Genomic DNA, 22,640 nt, shown 5'->3' with positions numbered 1-22,640 from the left:
AATCAATTAAAATGCTCTAAAATGAACAAATCCTGAGAAATATCAAGAAACGCGTCAAAAACACGGTTTGGGCAGTTACGGGTGCGTGGCAGGCCACGGTGACCCGCGTGGGCGTGGGTCACCAAATGGTGACCCGCATGAGTGCGGGTCACCAATTGGTGACCAGCATGCCTGCGGGTCACCAAGTGGTGACCCGCTTGATCGCGGGTCACCCGCGTGTGCGCTGGTCACCAAGTGGTGACTCACGCCCCCACGCAGGTTCTGAGGCTTTTTTGAGCTTTCAGTGTTTTCTGACTTTTTCAGACTTGTACTTTCTACCATTTTACATATTTGGTCATATTGTTGACTTGTACGCTTCGCTAACTTGCTTCATGCGCTCGTTAGCTTCTTGATAGCACTTGGAACTGGCCGACAAGCGTAGTAGCCATTTGGAGCTGGTCGACAAGCACGGCAGGCACTTGGAGCTGGCCGACAAACGCGACGGGCACTTGTATAACTCTTCTTAACTCGAATGGTGATGTTTATCGTCTTCTCTTCATCTCGAGCTATGTGTGGGGAACCTATAGGAATTTTTAAACGACTACAGTACGCCGAATCGCCAAGAGAAGACACGCTAGCTGGAACCTAAACATATGTGTGGACAAGCTCTAGCTTCTGAGCTTTAGGTGGTCTTCCACTCTTCTGAAAGCTGACCCTCTTTTGCTTTTCGTAGATATAATCCTCGCAAATGCCAACTTTAACTAAATCGATTCCGATTAGCTTTCCCTGTGAGTGTAAAATCTTCATACCATTATCACTCATGTGTCCCAGCCTATTGTGCCACAAATTAGCACTCTCATTGCTAGCTGTAACTGCGAGAGTGTCACTCGCATGTGAAGTAAGGTATAGAGTTCTTGTTTTATTACCGCGGACAACCATCATAGTATCGTTGGAGATCTTCAACGAATCCCCGATGAATGTTAAAATATAGCCTTCTGCTCTAAGCTAACCAACCGAAACAAAATTCCTCTTCAGCTTCGGTACGTGTCTGACATTCTTCAGATTTCACTTAGAGTCCTTCATCTGAACCTGCACATTGCGTCTTCCAATAATACTACAAGGTTCGTTGTCCTCCAAGTACACTTTCCTAAAGTCCCATGCTACATAGTTCTGAAAAAGCTTCCTATTAGCAGTAGCGTGGAAAGAGGCTTCTGAATTAATTACTCATGAATTAGAATCGATGTCCATAGCAAGGATCAAGGCATCTTGCACAAGATGAGCATCCTGCTCATTTGTATCCTTCTTTGGCTCTTTGCAAACTGAAGACATATGGCCTTCCTGGCCGCAGTTCCAACACTTCTCTTTGATAGGCCTAACCTTCGAGTTCGACCTCTTCTCCTTCGACTTTGACTGATTCCTGTTCTGATTTCTCTTCTTCTGGCTTCGGCCTCTCTGCTCGAGATATAGGGATGAACCTGAACCTTCTGATTCAAATGATTTTCTTCTAACCTCATCGGATAAAATCATGCTAACAACCTCGCTCAACTTCAACTTCTCTTTCCCCGCAGAGTTGCTAATTGCGGTCACGCAACCTGCCTAACTATATGACAAGTGTAATAGAATCAATACGGCCTGCACTTCATCATCAAACGTGATGTCGACGGAGATAAGTTGATCAACGATCGTGTTGAACTCACTGAGATACAACGTGAAGGAATATCCTTCTGCCATCTTGAGGTTGAAGAGCGTATTGACGAGATGCCGCAAGAGCTTCCATAAGCCCCACCGTCGTCTTCTCATTTAATATATTGTGGGTGACTGGTTTGGCAAGCGACAATCGAATCTGCCCTAGAGCCCTTCGATCCAATATTTCACAGTCCTTGTCAGATTCATCCTTCTTTCCCTTAGCCTTACCCATCAACGGACGGTAAAGATCCTTCTGGTATAGAGTCCTCCATCTGTGACTTCCAGCAGGCGAAGTCTGATTCGTTAAACTTCTCAATCTTCGATTTGCTTTCCTCTACCATGGCTCTCGCACAAATCTCCTGAACGAAGCTCTGATACCAGTTGTTGGGATCGAACACACAACCTTTGCCCTTCCGGATCTTGTGTCGAAAGTAAGGAAGCAGGAAATCACAACAAATAAAAGAAAAACCTGCAGGAAAGAATAATCAAACAGAGAATACCAAATTTAACAAGGTTCGGCAAACGTGTCTACGTCCTTGGGAGCCACACAAAAAACTTTGATTAATTGAAGAAGATTACAATGCTCGCAATAGGCCTCTCTCTAAGATCTTTGATCTCAAAGTGCCGTCAAAACCCTCTTTCTTCGTGTTCTACAAATCCTAAAACGTTTAAGGTATATATAGTATCACAGCCCAAAATAGATTTCCAAACAGATTAGGAATCTGAAAAATCCGACGTCGGTCGACCGATGCAATGACATCGGTCGACCGGCTAGAACACTGATTTTATTTACAGTCTGCTCGTGCACGTTTCGGTCGACCGGTGCCCTAGCGTCGGTTGACCGGTTGACTACTCTCAGTCGACGGCGTTCAGCAAGATTCTCGCGACCGGTAAGAGTGTTTCTGGGTTTTCGCGCTACCGCATTTCGATCGGACAGATCCGAAGCCTGTCGGTCGACCGGAGATGGATTTTTTAGGCTTTATTGTTGATTTCATTTTCAAGTTTCGGTCTCCATACTTCCAAAAACAACATATAAAATGTCTTTAAAAAATAATAACAAGAGAGCATATATATATATATTATAATATAGATATAATATACTATATATATAATATAATATAAGTATATATATTATATATATATATATATATATTATATATATATTATATATATATATACCATTATATATATATAATATTAGAGAGATGAGAGATGAGAGAGAGAGAGAGAGAGAAATGGCAGAAAACTTGGTACGCAAGTTGCTTGTAGTGATGTGTAGGCACTAATCTGCCCTACATCACACACTCGAAGATAGCTCTCAGCGCACGACGCTTCACGCAACTGCGCAATGTAAGATGTAGGGACAGAGATTAGACGCGACATCACTATAAGGCTACTTGTTTACCAAAGTTTCTCCATTTTCTCATTAATATATATATAGTATATATATATATATATATATATATAGTATAATATATATATAGTATATATAAGACATCGTTATATATAATATAAAAGAGTCATTGCGCTATATAATATATATAAGAGAGCAAAGCGAAATGAAACTATTAGGTATTGAAGTGCTGTTTAGCCAAAATAGTAGTTGGAAGTCAAGTCTAAAGAATAGAGATCTTCAATATGTAATAATTCAAATATTTTAACAATATTGATTTGTTCCACTGATCTTTATAACTTCAGCTTCGATTCACCCTTTGGAAATTTTCCTTTTCTTCAAAACCCTTACTCATTGGTGATTCTCTCTCACACAATGAAATTTGAACACGTGAAATGTTAATGAAAAACCATTTATTGAACTCTCTTTTCTCCATGAAAATGATTGTAAACTGTTACAGAAAAAAACTATCATCTGTTCATTCTAACAAGAGCTAGCTTAATATAACAAGGGTTTTCAACTTCATGTGAATTTCTCATTATACTGCTGCACCACCAACACCGACGTCCCCTCTCCAATATCCGCCGATGCAAGCAAGTCCCCAATCGGCCCGAGCTCTGGACACTCCATCCACTCCGTCAGCCCAGCTGTCATCGGCGATGGGCCCTGCGACCTCCCCACGACATACAGATCGCATGTATGATCCATCGACCTGATTGCCGCCACAGTCTCCTCACTACTACTCACCACTGTTTCCACATACTCGATTGACTCATTGCCCAAGTTTGCTGCCCGGAACTCACTCACATACTCATCATCAGAAACTTGACCGCCATCAACCTCGGAATTCCCTATGTCGATGACGCTTGAATGCAGTAACGTTTCGTTGATCTCGTAGGATGATAACAGGGGTGATGACATGCCTGGAGCTTCTCCAGCAACTTGCTCTCCAGGGACAAACCTCACCACAGTGAGGGTGACCGCAGGGTGCTCAGCCATCCTCCACGCATAACAAAGCGCCTCGCGGTCGTCAGGGCCACCGAAAAACAGAAGGACAACATGTCGTTTGGTGAAGAGACTGGCTTTTCCAACAACCTTCTCGGCGGTCAAGCCACGGTCGACGAGGATAGCAACGGAGCATGGCGCGTAGTCGAGGACGTTCTGATTTACACTTCGGATGGAGAGATTGGCTGCATCATCGACTGTCTGGAGCTTGTCGAAAGGCAAGATAATGATGGAGGAATGCTTTTCTTCCGCAAGGGTGCAGATGTTATCATGCATCAAAGAGTACGGAGAGATGGCCGTGTGGGCTTGAATGGAGATGCCGCCTGCATGCTGCTCGTAGGTCTCGAAGGTAGTGACAATGTCTTTCGCTTGAGCCTCGTTGTTTTTCATGTTAAAGCCACCGGCCATGGAGGAGTTAGAGTCAGTGTTGTGGGAAATAAGCACGGCAGACTCTCTGCCTGTGAGCTCAATGAGGTGGAGAGAGGAAACAGATATCGGAGATCTCTTCGTAGGGTTAGACATGTCGAGGAGGCCGATCAGAGAAGCGGCGTTGTTGTTGGAGTGGGCACAGGCGATCATTCGGAGCTCTTCATTGGGCTTCACGCTCATAAGAGATCGCTCTTTGTACTCGATGATGTTCTTCAATGGCTTATATGATGCTGACACCAACGGCATCATCAATGCTGTCATCAGGACGGACATCACCACGACAATTGCAAACGTCTCTTGGGCGATGATCTGTGACAAATCAAACCAGACAATGATCATTAGAAAGAAACTGAAATGCCCAATCTTAGTCATTATTCAGAACAACTTTAGCATTTATGCATACATCTTTATCCCTTGCGACGTTGAGGAGGATTATTTCGGAAAGGCCAGGGGAGTTCATGAGGAAACCGAGGGAGAGACCTTCGGACAGGGGCATACCAAAGTATGAAGATGCCAGTGTCGTGGTAACCACTTTTGCGAAGCTCGAGAGGATGAAGATGAAGATGAGGATGGCAATAATATCAGAGTGCTCCATCGTTGATAAATCAGTCCTGAACCCGCTAGCACTAAAGTATATTGGCAGGATTAATCCTGTAACAAAAGTCTCCAATCTCTCAACCAGTGCAGTACCATGGGTTCCATATGGAAACATCAGTCCATAAATGAACGCCCCAAAAACACCATGAACGCCGATGAAATCAGTTACGTATGCAGATACCATCACCCCCATGATGACCACGCCCAGGTCTATATCGCTCATAGGCTCTCCTTCCGGCGTCCTGTCCACGAGCCATTTTAATACCGGTCGCACCAAGACAACGCAGATGATAAAGAAGCCCAGGCTCGACAGCAAGATGTAGAGGAATGGTAGGCCGTCCATCCCTTTATCGGCTCTCATAGTTCCTGAGAGTACAGCGACAAGGGCAAGCAACACCCAAGAGAACAGATCGTTGACGACAGAGGACAATATGGAAACTCGACCGACCTCTGTGTTCAGAAGCTTGAGATCTCTAAGGACTCGAGCGAGCACAGGAAATGTAGTGATTGATAGAGCCAGAGCGAGATAGACATAAAAGGCATTGTTCTTTTTTTCTTCAAGGAAATAGCCGCGAAAGAGGTAGGCAGCAGTCAAGGTGATCGCAAAAGGAAGCACAATGCTAATCGCTCCAATAGCCATTACTTTCTTCTTCATTTGCCTTAGCACATTTATGTCCATCTCAACTCCAACCATGAACACAAAGCAAAGTAGGCCACAATTACCCATCGACGACAGTATGCTGATGCTTCTTGGTGGAAAGAAATGAGCCTGAAATCCTTGAAAGAATTTTCCCACAAAAGATGGTCCCAGCAGCATCCCTGCCTGCATTTGTAAATGTCAAAAATCATCATCTATCAAAATTTAATATTGAAATAAGAAAAATATGATACTTGTTTGCATCAACATACTAGGATCTCAGCGAGGACCATAGGCTGGCCAAAGGGTTTCAAGATAGCATTAAGAGTGCGACTGGTCAGCGTTATTATAAGGAGTTGGATAAGGAAAAGAGGGAGAGAGTATCTTAGAGGATCGTCGTCAAGCCATATTCCATTGGTGATGATCATATAAGGGGAGAAACACTCTAGCTCTACACTAGGAGTTGTCGAATTCAACACGCTATTGTTCATCTCTGAGGCTTGAGCCATTTGAGCACGAAGACTGCTAGCTTCTGCTCAACAAAAGAAGAAGAAAGCTGGAATAAATTTGATATGGAATTGAAAAAGAAAGAATGAGAGGATTAGAATTTATATTGAAGATTAAGATGAAAGGAATCGGTTGTCCAGTTATCGAGATAGCTGTTGAGAGATCTGTTAACCGAATATACGCCTTTATTAGAAAGGAAAAACTGTATTTCTATGTTTCTCTAACATTAGCAACTATTTAGCGTTGATCAACAGAAAAACAGAAATATTTGTAGAGGTAAGGTTAAGTGGCATTGGCTAAATATGGAGTTTGTACCAGGATTGATGCACTGTACCCCTGATGGTTTTGGTCTATCAGGTCGATCTTACTGTAATCTTGTTTGAGACGACTGAAACTTATAAATCTTTTTCTTTATTTTTCTTTTGGCATACACTACGAAAAATAGTTATCATTATTACTTTTAATAGATAGATGAATCGTTTTAAGCCAAGCTACCATCTGAATCATATGAATATGCAGATGGTAACTTTAATTTGATCCCGAAGCAAATACCATATTCATAATGTCATAAGATGAGGAAGCAATTATTTCAACTGATACATTAACGTGTAAAAGAATTATTTGCAAAACCAAAAAGCCTTGGACATGCCATGTATGTATAATCAAGCACACCATGTTTATGCTAATTTTATCCACACGTACCAGAAGAAAACTCAAATTAAGATCATAATCAGTACCTGGCCATGGTTCACCTAAGCATGCCCCCGCCGCCCCCCCCCCCCAGCATAAGAGAGCTATTGACTATTGCGGTCGGCATGATTTCTAGCTGTGTCATTACTTTATTTGCCATCTTCATGGAAAAGAATTGCAGTTTAAGCAACGACAGTAAGATTTCGCCCCCCCACACCCACCGCCCCACCCCCCCTCCCCACTCCCCACTCCCCCCCACCCCCCCCAAAAAAAAAAAACAATAGCATTAGGTGCTCATAGCTAGCCTCATCGCTCAATATAGTAAGTACTGATGGATATCTCATTGGATAAATGCTTATCAGACATTTCACATATGGTAATATATTTTGATCTAATGATTTAAGTATGCGCATACATATACGCATATGCACTATTCAGTTGTGCTTGTAACAAGATTTCTGTTGTTGTCCAAAATGTTTCTCTTAATTTTGTAACAGATCATGAATGTTTACAATTTCATGGTAAGAGAGATAACCACAAATGAGGTAAAAGTGAACAAGAATGATTACCAAAGTTAGAGAAAAACTGATAGTATAATATCAACAAGACAAGACTAACATTGTCAAATTAATTCTCCGTTACTATAAAAATTAGAAAATAATAGATTAAGGGAAATTGTTTGTATGTTGAGGGCAATTCACCCTCAAGTCTGCACTCAAGTGCCAAGTTTTTGGCCTTCAACTGATAAATACACTAGAACATTTATCATGTACTGCTAAACATCACACATATGATTTGAAGGGTTCATATATGGGAACTGGAGATAAATTAAGAAGTAAAAAACCATGGTTTGAATAGTTTTCTCAAAAGTTACTACGTGCAAACACCTACGTTTTATGGCTAATAACATAAATCAAGTGTATAATAAAGCTCACCTCTGCTCTGCTGCATCACATAATGCGTATCATAACCTCTTAAAATATTTATACCCCCTTCAACAAATATATTATACATCTACACCAATTTCCAGAGAGCTTCACCACCTTCCACAGTTCTGGAGGCTATCACTCGACGCGAGAGCATAGGCATAAATCCCCTCGAAAAGCTTCGAACCAAATAAAACCCCTCGTGCTCGTGTCACCGATAATTTGTACTTCAAACCTCTTAATGACACGCACCGGAATCGGAACGCTTGAACACACCGCAAGCCAATGGGAGGCTTCGCCGGTGATCGGGTGAGGGATCAACGGCGTGACCCGAACCAATGTGATCCATCCGAACTTGTCCTCAATCTTCTTCATCTTCGTCGGCCTCCCGAGCTTCTTCAGTCCTAGATTTGGAATCCCTGAGGAGGTAACAGGCGTGGCGCTTCTTGCAGTAGCGGGACCCACCAGAACACGGGAAGCTGCAGGCGCCGGTTACGGGATTCCTTCCTTTCTCTTTCTTTCTTTTTTTTTTCGCTCGCTAGAGCAGCGTGGGGTTTTTGATGGGCGCGGGGTCGGGTGTGGTCACCGGTCAGTGAGATTATTAAGGGAGTTCTGGGATGACGACTTCTATGTTTGTCCTTTCTTTCTATTTTTGTTCTAAACTCAAATCTAACAAGACACAATAGAACTTTCTCCCTGCCAAAGGAGGATCAAATGTATACTTGCAAAAAGAAAGACCAATTTTTTACGAACAAAATTCGGCGACCTCTGCTGTTTCACTTGAATCAACTGTTTACATCCTGAAATCAAAAGCAAAATTGATGGTCAAGAGAAGAGTAATGAGAGTTCAAAGTTACACAAACAAAAGTACACTAATAAAACAAATACAATACACGTACAGATAACAACATTTCTTCAGCAACCATAGAAATATTACCTACACGAAAATAAAAAAATATTTTGACCATATATCCTCTCTAACCAACATTGCAAAAATATTCTCCAAAAAATCAAATAACCCCGTCGTACTTAAAAACATTTTTGACTTGAAAGCCTGTATTCCTGAGGCATAATTTATATGACCATACTGTAGAGAAAGTATTTTTGATAATAATAATGAGAGATACAGAGTCCTATATATAGTACAGGAGTGAAAGCTATACAAGGAGAGTAGCCTATACAAAGAGGGAGAGCATATACAAGGAAATAGAATAATGAGAAATAAATGAATAAATAAAGCAATTATTTATTTCCTAATACGTACCTTGCTCTCATAACAACTATAACAAGAGCAACGCACCAATAAATTCATTAGCTTTTTAAAAAGAAACAACAACAACAACCAAGCTTTTATCCCAAATTAATGTTTGGGGTCGACAGCTTTTTTAAAAGAAACAAAAAGAAAACTAACAGGCGCGGACATACAAAGGTACAAGTAGAACATAATTTCAGTGAATTATTTGAGCAACATCACCAGGAATTTGATTGCATCCTGGAATCACTCTCCCTATAATTGCATTTGGTTACAGTGTTACTGAGATCTGACTTCTACAACGTATACAGCATATCGCGACGGTCAGAAACCATTACCACAGAGAAAAAAATGTCACATATGAGCTACAACAATGGTTTTGGGGCCGTCAGGCTACATCTGACTTGTTTCCATCCTTTCAGGGATCAAAGCCATGGAAGGCTATAGAAGTGTCTGCTGATAAAGATAAGACATCTTAAATAATTACAATACACTATACTAGATACTTCAAAAGGAGAGTGAGTGGATCATGCTTAGAAGTTGTCTGCCTCTGCGTCTTCTGCCCGACTTTGGCCAGCTCCTTTAATCCGAGATCAATGACAGCCTTGTGAAGAATCGGCTACTATTGGCCCAAAATGATCAACGACGCTATCGCTTACGCCAAGAGTTGCCACGCGTGTCAAATCCACGCTAATTACATGCACAAACCACCCAAAGACTTGCATCCGACAGCAACTTCGTGGCCATTTGAAATGTGGAGGATGGATGTCGTCAGACCGATATCTCCTCCATCAACCAAAGGTCATTGCTTCATCCTTGCAATAACCGACTATTTCTCTAAGTGGGCCGAAGCTGTCCCCTTAAGAGAAGTCAAAACCAGTGATGTGATCAAGTTCATCAAGAATTACGTCATCTACCGATACGGTATCCCAAGGCGCATCATTCATGACAACGGATCACAATTCGTGAGTCATGCATTCACTAGGTTCTGTGACAGATTCGGAATACAGAACCTAGCATCCACGGCTTATAATCCCTCAACAAACGTATTAGCCGAGGCTTTCAACAAGACGATCATCAAGATCTTGACCCAGCTGACCTCCAATAGCAAGCGTGACTGGGATGAGAAGCTAGGTGAAAGTTTATGGGCGTATCGGACCACGGTTCGTACATCAACCGGCGCCACACCTTACTCATTGGTATACGGTTGTGAGGTCGTGTTGCCACTCGAAATTCAGATTCTGTCCCTACGCATCACACTTGCAATGGGGATGACGACTGAAGGTAGTCATCAACGACGTCTCACCAAACTTTAGGCTTTAGATGAAAAGTGACTTGCAGCTCAGCAGCATATTGAGTTCTATCAAGCCCGAATCTCCAAGGATTTCGATAAGAAAGTCAAACACAGATCCTTCAAGGAGGGGGAATTGGTCCTCGCAGTTCGACGACCCATGATCCTCAACTCCAAGAAGAAAGACAAATTCTAACCCAAATGAGAAGGTCCATTTATAATAGAAACAGTCTATTCAAATGGAGCTTACCGCCTCGTCAAACCGAATGGCGATAAGATCCTGATGCCTATCAACGATAAATTCTTGAAGAAGTACTACCCTTAGTCTTCTCCCAACTTCATTCATACACTCCAACTAGTGCACGAGTCTAAACTGCTCCTCATATGCTCCGACAAGTACACGAGTATAAACTGCTTCTTCATATCCTCCAACCGGTGCACGAGACTAAACTGCTCCTTCTATACTCCAACTAGTGTACGAGTCTAAACTGCTCCTCATACACTCTAACTAGTGCATGAGTCTAAACTGCTCCTCATATACTCCGACAAGTACACGAATATAAACTGCTTCTTCATATCTTCCAACCGGTGCATGAGACTAAACTACTCCTTCTATACTCCAACTAGTGCACGAGTCTAAACTGCTCCTCATACACTCCAACTGGTATACGAGTATAAACTACTCTCGACCTTTGACGGAAAGTCCTTAGGGAATGCTACACATAATATTCTTAGGGATAACCCGAACCTCCCACTGGTGCATGAGGCTAAAGTGCTCCTTATATCTCCCACTCGGTCAAACCTTCCTACAGTTAGGACCAGAACCGAAACCCTTTCTCGATTCGTTCCACGAACGAGAGATCTACCAAATTGAACGATCAAACTTTCTCACAGTTAGGATCGTCCCAAACTCCCCCTTGGTCAAAACTCCATATAGTTAAGATCATGGCCAAGTTAATCGCCAATTCTCTCTAATAAGATGGTGGGTCTCAAAAACTATCAAGTTGACAGCCACCTCTGATAGTCATTTCTCCATCGATCTCATTTAATTGAACGATGAATCTTGTAAAACTATCAAGTTAACTATTACCTCTGATAGTCTCCTCCAAATCTCCCCCGCCGATCCTCCCCAATAAGACGTCGCGACCACTTTCATTGTCATGTTAACAACTACCCCTGACAAAATCAACTTACAAAAACTCTTCAATTGGATGGTAGGTCCTCAAAATTGCTCCGATCGCTACAACTCTTATCACATTAATGATTACCTCTGATAGCCGACACCATCATTCCCGCAAATAATATTGTTCGATCAATCGTCACACTCAGACGTCCTTGAACGATTTGATCCATTTCCGAGCGTTCTAATATCCTTAGAACAATCGACGAGTAGTGGCTTACCGCGCGATGGCTACTATATCGGTCAGTCGTCACACTCATACGTCTCTGAACGACCTAATCCATTCCGAGAGTTATAATATTTTCTTAGAACAATCAATGGGTAGCAGCCTACCATGTGATGGCTCCTACAACAATCAATCGTCACACTCATATGTCGCTGAACGATTTGGTTCCCCCAACATCATCATTCCCGCAAATGACGTTGTTCGTCAACAACGGCCTACCAAGTAACGTGCCCTATCGACACTCTATCCCGGTCGCTCCCGCAAGTGACCGGTCAATTCGAGCTAAGTCGTTACACCTAACAACGTGGCCCAACCTAATTATGGCCTAAACTATCGTGATTAACCTAAACCGACGTCTCGCACGACTAAGGCTAGAGAAAAAATCTTAGCATTAAATCTAAGAGAAACTTCTCGATAACTCATCGTACTGAGGGGAATAGTACGACTAACCCAATTCAAACGGTAATCGGTAAAGACATACCAAACCCGTTAATAGTTGAGGGTTTGCTAAAAATCCTAAGTGTTGGCTAACAGGAGAAACGAAAGCGAGAAAATAAGCATACAAGATATTGAAAACGATAAGCAGATAAAAAAGATAATTGTATTCATAACGAGAAGTTTAGACTATACATTCAAACAAAGTTAAAAACTTCTCAGTCGTGACTCGACATCTTGAGTCGCTAGTACATGTTTTCTCTGGACCCTCCTCGCAGCCTCGTGGCGAATGTCTTCCTCGAAAATCGAAATGAGGTTCTCAAGCTCATCCCTCACTGCCTTCAGCGCTCGCTCTTTCTCCTCCAGGTCGTCGATAACAAGCTGCTGCTGATTTTCAAGATCCTCTAGCTCTCCCAACATTTCTTGGTGGGATTGCTCTTTTTCGGCTAGGAGCGCCTGAGCCTCTGCTATAAATTTCTTTGTCTTCAATATGATTTGAGCTAAGTCATTTAAGACGAAGTTGACCTTCCAACTTGCTCCATTGGTCCAGCACAAATCACAATTATAGCAAGACAACGAATTTTATGTGGTTCGGCAAATTGCCTACGTCCACGGGGCAAGGAGGGAGAGTTCTTACTATTAGAGATGAAGAGAATACAAAATAGGGATACAAAATCACTCAAAACCCTAAAACAAAGCTCTCTAAATCTCTCATCAATCTCTCATAATTAGATGCAACAATCCTCTTTCAAAGACTGCTCAAAACGTTCTTACTTCACCCTAATTAATTAGGATTAAGAATATATATCAACTCAAAACGAAACGGAGCAGAAAATAGATTTTGGCCCAAACCCGCTACGTGGTCGACCGCCGAGCCCATCTCGCGGTCGACCACCAAAAGTCCAAAGGCCAAATCACCTACAGGGTTTAAGCGTGGTCGATTGCAGAACCCATCGTGGTTGACCGCCAAAAGTCCAGAGACTTTTTCCTGTTACGTGCACGTTTATGGTCGATCGTCACGTCACCCGTGGTCGACCACCAGTCACCCAAATCATGTTCTTCGTCTTTTCCTACGGTCTTCGTCGCTGTGTTCGCCATTTCTACAATTTATTATTACACGCCTATGCGGAAGCATGGTCACACACCGAACGAACTTGTAAGCACGAGAGAAGAGAACCAATCCACACACGAGCACAATTCAATTCAAAATACGACAAATCAAACCAAACATAGAGATATACGTGGTTTGGTAATTTGTCTACGTCCACGGGGAGAGGATGAGGAGATTCCACTAAATCAAGGAGAATACAAATGGTTACAATCTCACTCTACGTCCACGGGGAGAGGATGAGGAGATTCCACTAAATCAAGGAGAATACAAATGGTTACAATCTCACAAAATCACTCAAATAAACCCTAAACGAGATTCCACTAAATCAAGGAGAATACAAATGGTTACAATCTCACAAAATCACTCAAATAAACCCTAAACGAAATCTCTCAACTTGCTCATAAGTTCTTCCTCTCAATATGCTCAGTACAATCTCATTTTTGTGGAGTGGAAGAAGAAAATAGAGCTACAGACAGGTAGAAAGGTAAAGACTCTTCGTTCAGATAATGGTGGAGAGTATAAAAGTGATCCATTTCTGCAGTTTTACCGGGATCACGACATTAGGCGACACTTCACACTTCGAGAGACACCGCAACAGAATAGGGTGACAGAGATTGAATCGTACTTTGCTGGAGAATGTGCAATGTATAATGACACAGAGTGGATTGCCTAGATCCTTTTGGGCCGAGGTGTTGGTTTATGTGAGCCATCTCGTGAATATGTTATCGTGCATTGCGATACAGGGGAAGACTCCTATGGAGCATTGGTCTGGTTCGGTGGCTAGCAAGGTTATCGATTGCGGATAGCGTCGCGTAATGGTGAGGCATCGCTAAGGCTATTTCGGGCTATTGCGACAAAATAGCGGTAAAAAACGCAAAGTTAAATAGCGATCTAATTTAGATATGTATAAATACTAAAAAAATTAGAGAAAAATCTAAAAAATCTAAAAGTACATATCGGATGATTTAAAGAGATCATAAACATGAAATAAACATGTAACAATCACGTAATACCGAAGATGACTGAAGGAGTCAAAAAATCGTCGTCTTCGAGAAGAAGAGCTTAGCGGTGACAGGACTACCCTAAGAGAAGCTCACGGTGAAGAAGGTGAGAGGAAGTATCAAGGTAGGTGTCAGAGACTATGAGAGGTGACGGGAGTATGCTGAAAATCATAAGAGACGGTGGAATGCAATGGTCAAGGGTTGAGTTTAATTTTTAAAAAAATAAGCCTCAAACCGCTTTTAAATAGCAGTCAAAAAGTAAATTTCGAATGCAATCGCTCACTATTTACCGTTATGACACACTATTGGTCGCTTTTGTGAGCAGACATATTCCGTAATATGTCACCGTTATTACACGATAGCGTAGCGGGTGATAGCGTCGCGGGAAGGGACCGCTAACGCTATTAGCGTCGCTATTGCGGGGCTATTTACCGTTATTTATAACAGTGGTGGCTAGTGACTATGAGTCGCTTTGAATATTTGGGTGTCCTACTTATTACCATATCAATGATGGTAAGTTGAATCTGAGGGCGAGGAAAGCAATCTTTGTGGGACTTAGAGAATGTGTTAAAGGTTTTAAGTTATGGGATCCACAGGACAAGAAGATAGTCATTAGCAAAGATGTCATATTTGATGAGGCATACATGATGAAACCTCAAGTTTCTCAACAGGTGGAGGAAGACCAGATTCGAGAGATATCACAATAGGTGGAGGATGATGTGATTCCACCCACTCCAGATAACATTGTATCCATTGAGGCTCCTACAGAGGTGACACTGGGAATAGAGAAGATGACACCCGGACATATAGAGGATATAGTGGATGGTGAGGCTCATGAGCAGGGTCATGTTCAGGAGTGCATTGCAGCAAATAGATATAGAAGGGTGATTCGTCAGTCAGCTAGATATAATGATGTCATGATCGCATATGCATTATCAGTGAAGGTCGTTGATGATATGGTTCCTTTTATATTCAGGAGGGTAGAGTCTAGCTCTGATTCGATCAAGTGGAGGGAAGCTATGAATGAGGAGATACGGTCTTTTCAAAAGAACGACACTTGGAAACTTGCAACGCTACCCAATGGTAAGAAAGTTATTGATTACAAGTGGGTATATACGAAGAAAGAGAGATTTTCTATTAGGGACATCAGGTACAAAGCCAGATTGGTTGCCAAGGGATATGCACAGTTTGAGGACGTTGATTACAATAAGGTATTTTCACCCGTTGTGAAGCATTCGTTGATTCGGATTTTATTGGCATTGGTGGCACAGCTGGATTTGGATTTAGTCCAAATGAATGTTAAGACAGTCTTTCTACATAGAGATTTAGATGAGAAGATCTACATGATATAATACTTGGGATTTAAAACTGCAGGAAAGGAAGATTTGGTGTGTAAGCTGAAGAAGTCTCTTTACGGTTTGAAACAATCATCGCAACAGTGGTATAAGAGATTTAACAGCTTCATGATTGACCAGGGGTACACAAGGAGCCCATATGACTCATGTGTTTACATGCACAAGCTACAGGATGGTGAGCACATATATTTGCTATTATATGTTGATGATATGCTTATTGCTTCCAGGAATTCTTCGGTTATTCGAAAGTGAAAAGAGGAGCTGTCATCCGAGTTTGAGATGAAGGATCTTGGAAAAGCTAAGAAGATATTAGGTATGAAGATCGAGAGAGACAGGGTGAAGGGGAGATTGAAGCTTACACAGAAGAGCTACTTGCAGAAGATGTTGAATAAATACAGCTTTGATGGTAATACAAAAGCAGTTAGCACTCCATTGGCTCCCCACTTCAAGCTTTCAGCTTTGATGTTACATGTTTCAGTTGAGGACAAGATTACATGTCGAATGTTTCATATGTCAATACGATGAGTAGTTTGATATATGCGATAGTGTGTACGAGGTCAGATTTATCACAAGCCGTGAGCATGGTATCGAGGTACATGCATGATCCCGGAAAGGGTCATTAGGAGACCGTGAAGTGGATTCTACGGTATGTTAAAGGTACCATGGATGTTGGTTTGATTTTTCAGAAAGATAAGAAGAATTGACAAGATTGTATTGACTACGTAGATTCAGATTATGCGGGGGATCTTGACAAGCGCCGGTCTAATTCAGGTTATGTGTTTACATTAGCAGGAGTACCGATATGTTGGAGATGTATACTTCAGTTTACAGTAGCTCTCTCTACTACAAAGGCGGAGTATATGACGTTGACTGAAGTTGTTAAGGAGGTTTTGTGGTTACATGGATTGTTGGAGGACTTGGGGATTGCACAGGAGACCCTTCAGGTATATTGTGATAGCATGTCGGCTATCTATTTGGCGAAGAACCAGGTTTATCATGCACGCACGAAGCATATTGATGTCAGATTCTATTTTGTTCGTGACATTTTGGATGATGGAGATATCATATTGGAGAAGATCCACACGAAGGACAACCCTGTGGATATGTTGACTAAAGTTATTTCAGGTTTGAAATTTGGTCATTGTTTGAAGCTATTAAACATTCTTCAATATTGAGGTCCTTTGGAGGCCATTTTGGGTGAACTATGTTCGACTTGATTCCTTGGGCAAAAGGATACGTAGGCAGTCTTTTCGATGCAGCCGGTTGGATTTGTTGATTTCGATAGAGGCGATTGTTTGAGCTGTCTTTTGGGTTCCCAACTTGTTGTGGATTGAGTCCATTGTCGTGGGTTGTTTTTACTTCGTCCTGCACGCAACAAGTGGGACATTTGGATGATTTGGTATTGGCTTAATTTTGGAAGAAACTTCACCGAGGTGGAGAATTGTAAAAATGGTGAACACAACGACGAAGACCACAGGAAAAGACGAAGAACAGGATTTGGGTGACTGTCGGTCGACCGTGGGTGACGCGGCGGTTGACCGCAAACGTGCACGCAAGGGAAAAGTCTCTAGACTTTTGACGGTCGATCGCAATGGGTTCTGCGGTCGATCGCGCCTAAACCCTGTAGGTAATTTGGTCTCTGGAGTTTTGGCGGTCGACCGCGTAGCGGGTTTGGGCCATAATCTATTTTCTACCCCCGTTTCGTTTTGAGTTGATATATATTCCTAATCCTAATTAATTAGGGTGAAGCAATGACATTTTGAGCAGTCTTTGAGAGAGGATTGTTACATCCAATTGTGGGAGATTAGTTAGAGATTTAGAGAGCTTTATTTTAGGGTTTTGAGTGATTTTGTAACCCTATTTTGTATTCTCTTCATCTCTAATAGTAAGAACTCCCCCCGCCTTGCCCCGTGGACGTAGGTAACTTGCCGAACCACATAAAATTCGTTATTTTGTTGTGATTATGATTTGTGCTTTTGCTTAGTTGTGATCTATCCCGTTCTTGTTCGTGTGATTAGAGTTCCGCTGCGCACAACAACTAGCAAATGCTACTTTAGTGACCTAGGTCCCAAACAAAAAATTGTCAAAATTTCTAGCAAATTGTACCAAAAAGTATCTCATCAAAATCCATGTTGCTTACATCGACCAGATATGAGGAACTAGTGTGTGTTTAATGCTCATGGAACAATGTCAACTCCTCTCTCCCTTCTCAGAAGTGATCAGTTAACATTTTCAATAATAAGGACATAAGGATTAGCAAATTCAAACATGGTTCCATCATCACAAAAGAAGTTCACTGGCTTGAACAATCTCATGAACTCGGGCTGAACTTCAAATTTTTTAATAACCATGAAGGAATTTGTGCTTTGGCATGTGAGTGATGAGTCCTTGACATATAATTATTGTATACAAATTTCCAATCTGATACATGAGCTTCCCTTTTTCCGAATCAATAGTGTATAGTTTCTCAGAACAATATGCAACTGCACGTATGCGATAATTTAATTTTTTAACTTTCAGGACATGGAGTATATCCAAAATTTTGATGGAGTGAAGGTTTCTTACAACTACCGCTAATAAGATTTGTTCTATTTTTCAAGTTCTACTAGCATTTTAAATTAATCAAAAATTGAAAAAAGTTACGGGACTTTACACCTCAAACAACCATGTTTTTGGGCTTGAATATTGACTCGTAAAGGATTTGTGGAAACAAATCGTTCCAGATCTGTGAACTTATCACTAACATCCTGCCATTCTAAAGCACCAAAAAGAAAGCTGATCTTGAAACCCATGGCACGTTAGTTTCTTAATAAATAACGTCATTGGAAATAAAGACTAGAAGTACAAAGCACAAAGTTTGTAGCAGTTGGTAATAGTAGGAAGAACTACGTTATAGAACACGTTTCAACAATCTGATTAAACGATCCTGACCCTTGGCAGTTTATACAAAATATCTGATGCTTTAGAGCATCAATATCAATTTCCATAAAAGCAACCAGCAGAGGATGTAAATGTAGCTTCATCAAAAGATAGATTTGTAGTTTCATTGTCATAGATTCATGTCAGGTTCAATATATATTCACAAACCTAAAGTAACAACACTAATACTAATTCTGAGGACTGAATAACGATATTTAGCATAAAAAACTTATAGTTTATTTCTCAAGTCTCCATCATTTGTAAATAATGAGAAACTAAACCATATTCTCTTGGTTTCTTTTGTTCTATCCTAGCTTGTGTCTGCTTCTAGAACCTCCTCATACTGTAGGGTGCGATTCATTAGTTCATAGGCATCGAAACCTCCAAAGCAAAGTTATCATCACCTTACTAAACTCCTGATATTTGAAGTGATTGAAGATATAAACCTAAGTGGTAATCGAGGAAGAAGAAACCAAAAAGAACTCACTAAGAACATAGCTATTAAGGCCCATCTCAGAAAATGAAACTCTTGCCAAAGGAAAGCAATTGGAGAAGGAGACCACAAAATTAACTGTAAAAATAATTGGAGGATGTTGTTTAGACTTAAGGAAGCTGGTACAAGGGAATAAAATAATTACTGATGCACCATAAGAAAAATCAACAGCTCATGTTCATGTCTCCCAACATTCAAAACCAGCGGAATAGAGGTAAAGTTTCTAATAGCTAATATAAAGCAGAATAGGAATGAAAATTGAAGTGTCTGAAGGTAATGTAATTAAGATAAAATATACATCAAATTGAGTTGCAAGAAGCAATAAAAAGTGGACAAAATTGCAGGAACTATGGAGCACAAACAAGTCAGACCAACAGAAGCACTCAAAACTAGGCGAGAAGGAGGAAATCGTGGAATGAAAAAATGCATATATTTTGTCAAACATACATACACATATGGAAAAGGGAAAAAAAGATCATAAACATGAATTCAAAATGAGGAAAACAACTCAATTGTACATCAAATCTGAAATACATCTTCTTAAAATCATGACAAGCATCAAGTTAGTATAGACGGCCAATATATTGGTATGCCACTCTGAACAGAAAATATTCAAATATACACAAACAGACTAACTGCAAGCTAAAAGAAAAGAAATCATGCACAGACATCTAACGCATAAAAGTTAATCAAAGGGAAAAGGCAAAGGTATAACTTGAGCAATAAAGAACAATCTCATGCCCATACCTGTTATGCCCCTGACTTTGGGTCATCGTTCACCATAGAACTCATCAGCCTGCATTCCGTTATCATTGAACTTCACTTGAAAGGATTTTTCAGAAGTGAATCCCTTATCCTTGAATCCTGTGATTTTAAGAGAAGGGATTCGATGCGAAAACCGTAACAACTCTTTTCTTTTAAATGCCATAAACTGCCAAAAGCCTTCGTGTAACTGTCTTTTGAATACATTCTCATGACCCTCTGCTCTAACTAAGGCTGCCACGATTAACCTGCTTCCTCAGTGAAATCAGAAACAATCTCTACCAACTTATATTGGATGTTATTGCTCAAGTCGGAAATTGTCCAATTAATATTCCAGTTCATGTAGATCGCCCAGACTTCACCTTTTCTAGGATATACTCTGAAGAAGAGCTTTGATGGTTGCTCATTAGCACATATCAGTCTGTGTGACAACACCTTTTGCTCAATTCAAGTGGACTGAGATGCCTTAAAAGTCCCACATGCCATAGGTAAGTTTGCTTCAACCCACTGCACCTCTTCATCAGCAACAGGATGAGGTCGTAATATTGTCACCTCTAACATTCCTCCTGAATTGAGAAACTTACCTATACGAGCATAAGAGGGAGGAAGTCCATTTAGTCCATTAAAGAATGCCCGTACCTCACCCAATTTAAAGTTCTTTTCAACTGCTTCACATTCCATCCTTTCACTAGCATGGACTCCAGCTGGGGAAATATTGCCACTGCTTGGTTCCTTTTTCTGTGAGTTCTCAACAGTTTCCTCTTGTTCTACTGCTTTGTTTATAATGCAATTTTCGGTTGTTTGTGGTTATTCTCTTGGCTAGCCACGCTAATAGGGTTTCTCTGTTTATTGATGAAGTGTTCAATAGCTGAGGAGCCTGGGCGGACTTTTGATCTTTCCAAAAGAAAAGGATCACTGAAGGAAAAGTAATCGGCAGATTTCTGTGGCACCATAAAAGGATCTAGCACAAAAGCTCCCCTTAGAAATTTTTTCCTACAATTTTCATCAAATCTGTAAGATGGTATCTTGTGTGAGAACCTGTAGAATTCATTTACAGGAATCAGGAACTCTCCTTCACTTCCGAGATCACTCCTTCTCTTGAAAAGGCCTTTGAATCCCTCAACTCTCCTTAAGGGTGCTACTTTTACATCTTTTTCTGTTCTTTCTATAATCGCTACAATCTGATAATCTAGCGTTCCTGTAGGATTGCAAGCTGTTACCAGATTATGGTCTTTGTAGATTCCCCAAACTTCGAATACGTGGGGATATATATCAATAAAGGAGACACCTCCAATCTTATTGTGCTTCACAGTAAAAAGAAGAAAGCAATAAGAGAGAATGAAGCGTTTATCAGTTTCTTCAGGTGCTACAAAAAAATTTCCACAAACTGCAGCAAAGCCAGCTTCATGCCATTTCTTCTCATTGTTGTAAATGGGAATAGGAACCAATTCATGCATTACTAGCTTGGTATTCTGATCTGATCCTTCATAACGGACTTCAACATAACTTTTTGACGGAACTACGGCATTCGCTGCACCATAGCCAACCCTAGATAATAGCCCCTTTTGGAATTGTCACAGGCCAATCGATCAAGGACACCCAAGAAAAGATAATCGTTGTTGATCTTGAGCTTACTTCTTTGAAAATCATCAACATAGAAAGGCAAAGAGGAAGGATCTAACTCCAATAAATCATCCGCAGACTTCTCCCCAGGAATTCTAATATAAGGAACCTGGTGAGAGAACGGTTCCAAAGCTTCATGCCGAATTTGGAATTCAGACTTATGTCTTCGAAAACAATTTCCATTTTGTCCTGTGACTGAAACCAAAAACACAAATTTGATGCCCATAAGTTCGTCATAATCCTCAAGAACCTCTAGCATCTGATATTTGAGCAAGGTAGGAGCCCCATATCCAAACAAGGTTGTAGCATCGTGTGCTCTAATGGCCCAAACCTTGTTGGGAATTTAACGCCTAAATCCCTAATGCAACAGAAACGTATAATAGAGAACAGTACACAAGATTTACGAGGTTCGACAACTGCCTACGTCCTCGGGAGCCACACAGTCAATTTCTTATTTAATCTAACAAGAAATTACAAATCAAGAGCAAATCTCTAAACTGAGATTTCTTAAATGAACACTGTAGCTACAGTGTTAATACCCACAATAAAATCCCTCTTCTCTTTTCTCTCTCTTCTTAAATCTCCCTCAACCACTGTTGAAAACTGGAGATTAAATGAGAAATCGCTGCTGCGATTTGGGAAGTTGAACGCTGCTGCGTTAAAAGAGGATCCACCGCCAGAGAGATCGGGGGAGAGGAGCCGCAACCCTAGGGCATCGAAGGGGGGCCTTTTATAGGCAAGGTTGATGGGCTGGCGACAACCTGTCGCCAGCGCACGAACTCGGACGCGATGGTCGGAGGCCAAAACCGCGAGCGTGGGGTGCTGAACGAGGCGTCGACTTCGCCTGAGTCGATGTCCGCGCTCGCCTGCAACATCCTTGAGCTCGCCGGAGCTCTTCGTCGACGGAGGTTGGTATCCACCCCCAACCTAACAATCTCCCACTTGGAGACCAAACCGACGTCAAGCAGGCTATCCCATCAAGCTCCTTCCCCTGTGTGGCTCCGCCCTCATCAACTATGCATGAAGGCCAACTGAAGTTGCACACAACTCCAGTTTCTGAAAGGTCGCAGCCTTTGTCAACTTATCCGCTGGATACTTTCTTCCTTGGATATTCTGTTGAAATCCTTTGACAACTTGTCGGGC

At 41.4% G+C, this 22,640-nt stretch overlaps 1 protein-coding gene across 2 annotated transcripts; it reads right to left on the bottom strand.

Annotated features, from left to right (window-relative positions):
• On the bottom strand, positions 3,455-21,409 carry LOC109823673 (cation/H(+) antiporter 15-like). Of its 2 annotated transcripts, XM_020390001.1 has the most exons (5): positions 19,860-21,409; positions 7,859-8,649; positions 5,999-6,258; positions 4,896-5,912; positions 3,455-4,801 (listed from the first exon to the last, which is right to left on the bottom strand). In XM_020390001.1, exons 2-5 carry the CDS (start codon positions 7,935-7,937, stop codon positions 3,581-3,583), a joined length of 2,577 nt encoding a protein of 858 aa, XP_020245590.1. In that variant the 5' UTR covers positions 7,938-8,649; positions 19,860-21,409; the 3' UTR covers positions 3,455-3,580. The 2 variants fall into 2 exon arrangements, with proteins under 2 accessions (XP_020245590.1, XP_020245591.1); XM_020390002.1 differs by lacking the exon at positions 5,999-6,258.

This window comes from Asparagus officinalis, chromosome 9, assembly GCF_001876935.1.
Source record: "Asparagus officinalis chromosome 9, Aspof.V1, whole genome shotgun sequence".
Taxonomy (NCBI): Eukaryota; Viridiplantae; Streptophyta; class Magnoliopsida; order Asparagales; family Asparagaceae; genus Asparagus; species Asparagus officinalis.
The sequence above is the reverse complement of the archived record's forward strand: the minus strand, read 5'-3'. Positions and strand labels throughout refer to the sequence as shown.

Bases quoted from the DNA above. Each gene is read 5' to 3' on its own strand.
- LOC109823673 (XM_020390001.1), bottom strand. From the start codon at position 7,937: ATGTATAATATATTTGTTGAAGGGGGTATAAATATTTTAAGAGGTTAT. The intron at 6,259-7,858 runs GTGAGCTTTATT...TTTGTTGAGCAG, and splicing joins TGTGATGCAGCAGAGCAGAG to AAGCTAGCAGTCTTCGTGCT. The intron at 5,913-5,998 runs GTATGTTGATGC...TTACAAATGCAG, and splicing joins TGGTCCTCGCTGAGATCCTA to GCAGGGATGCTGCTGGGACC.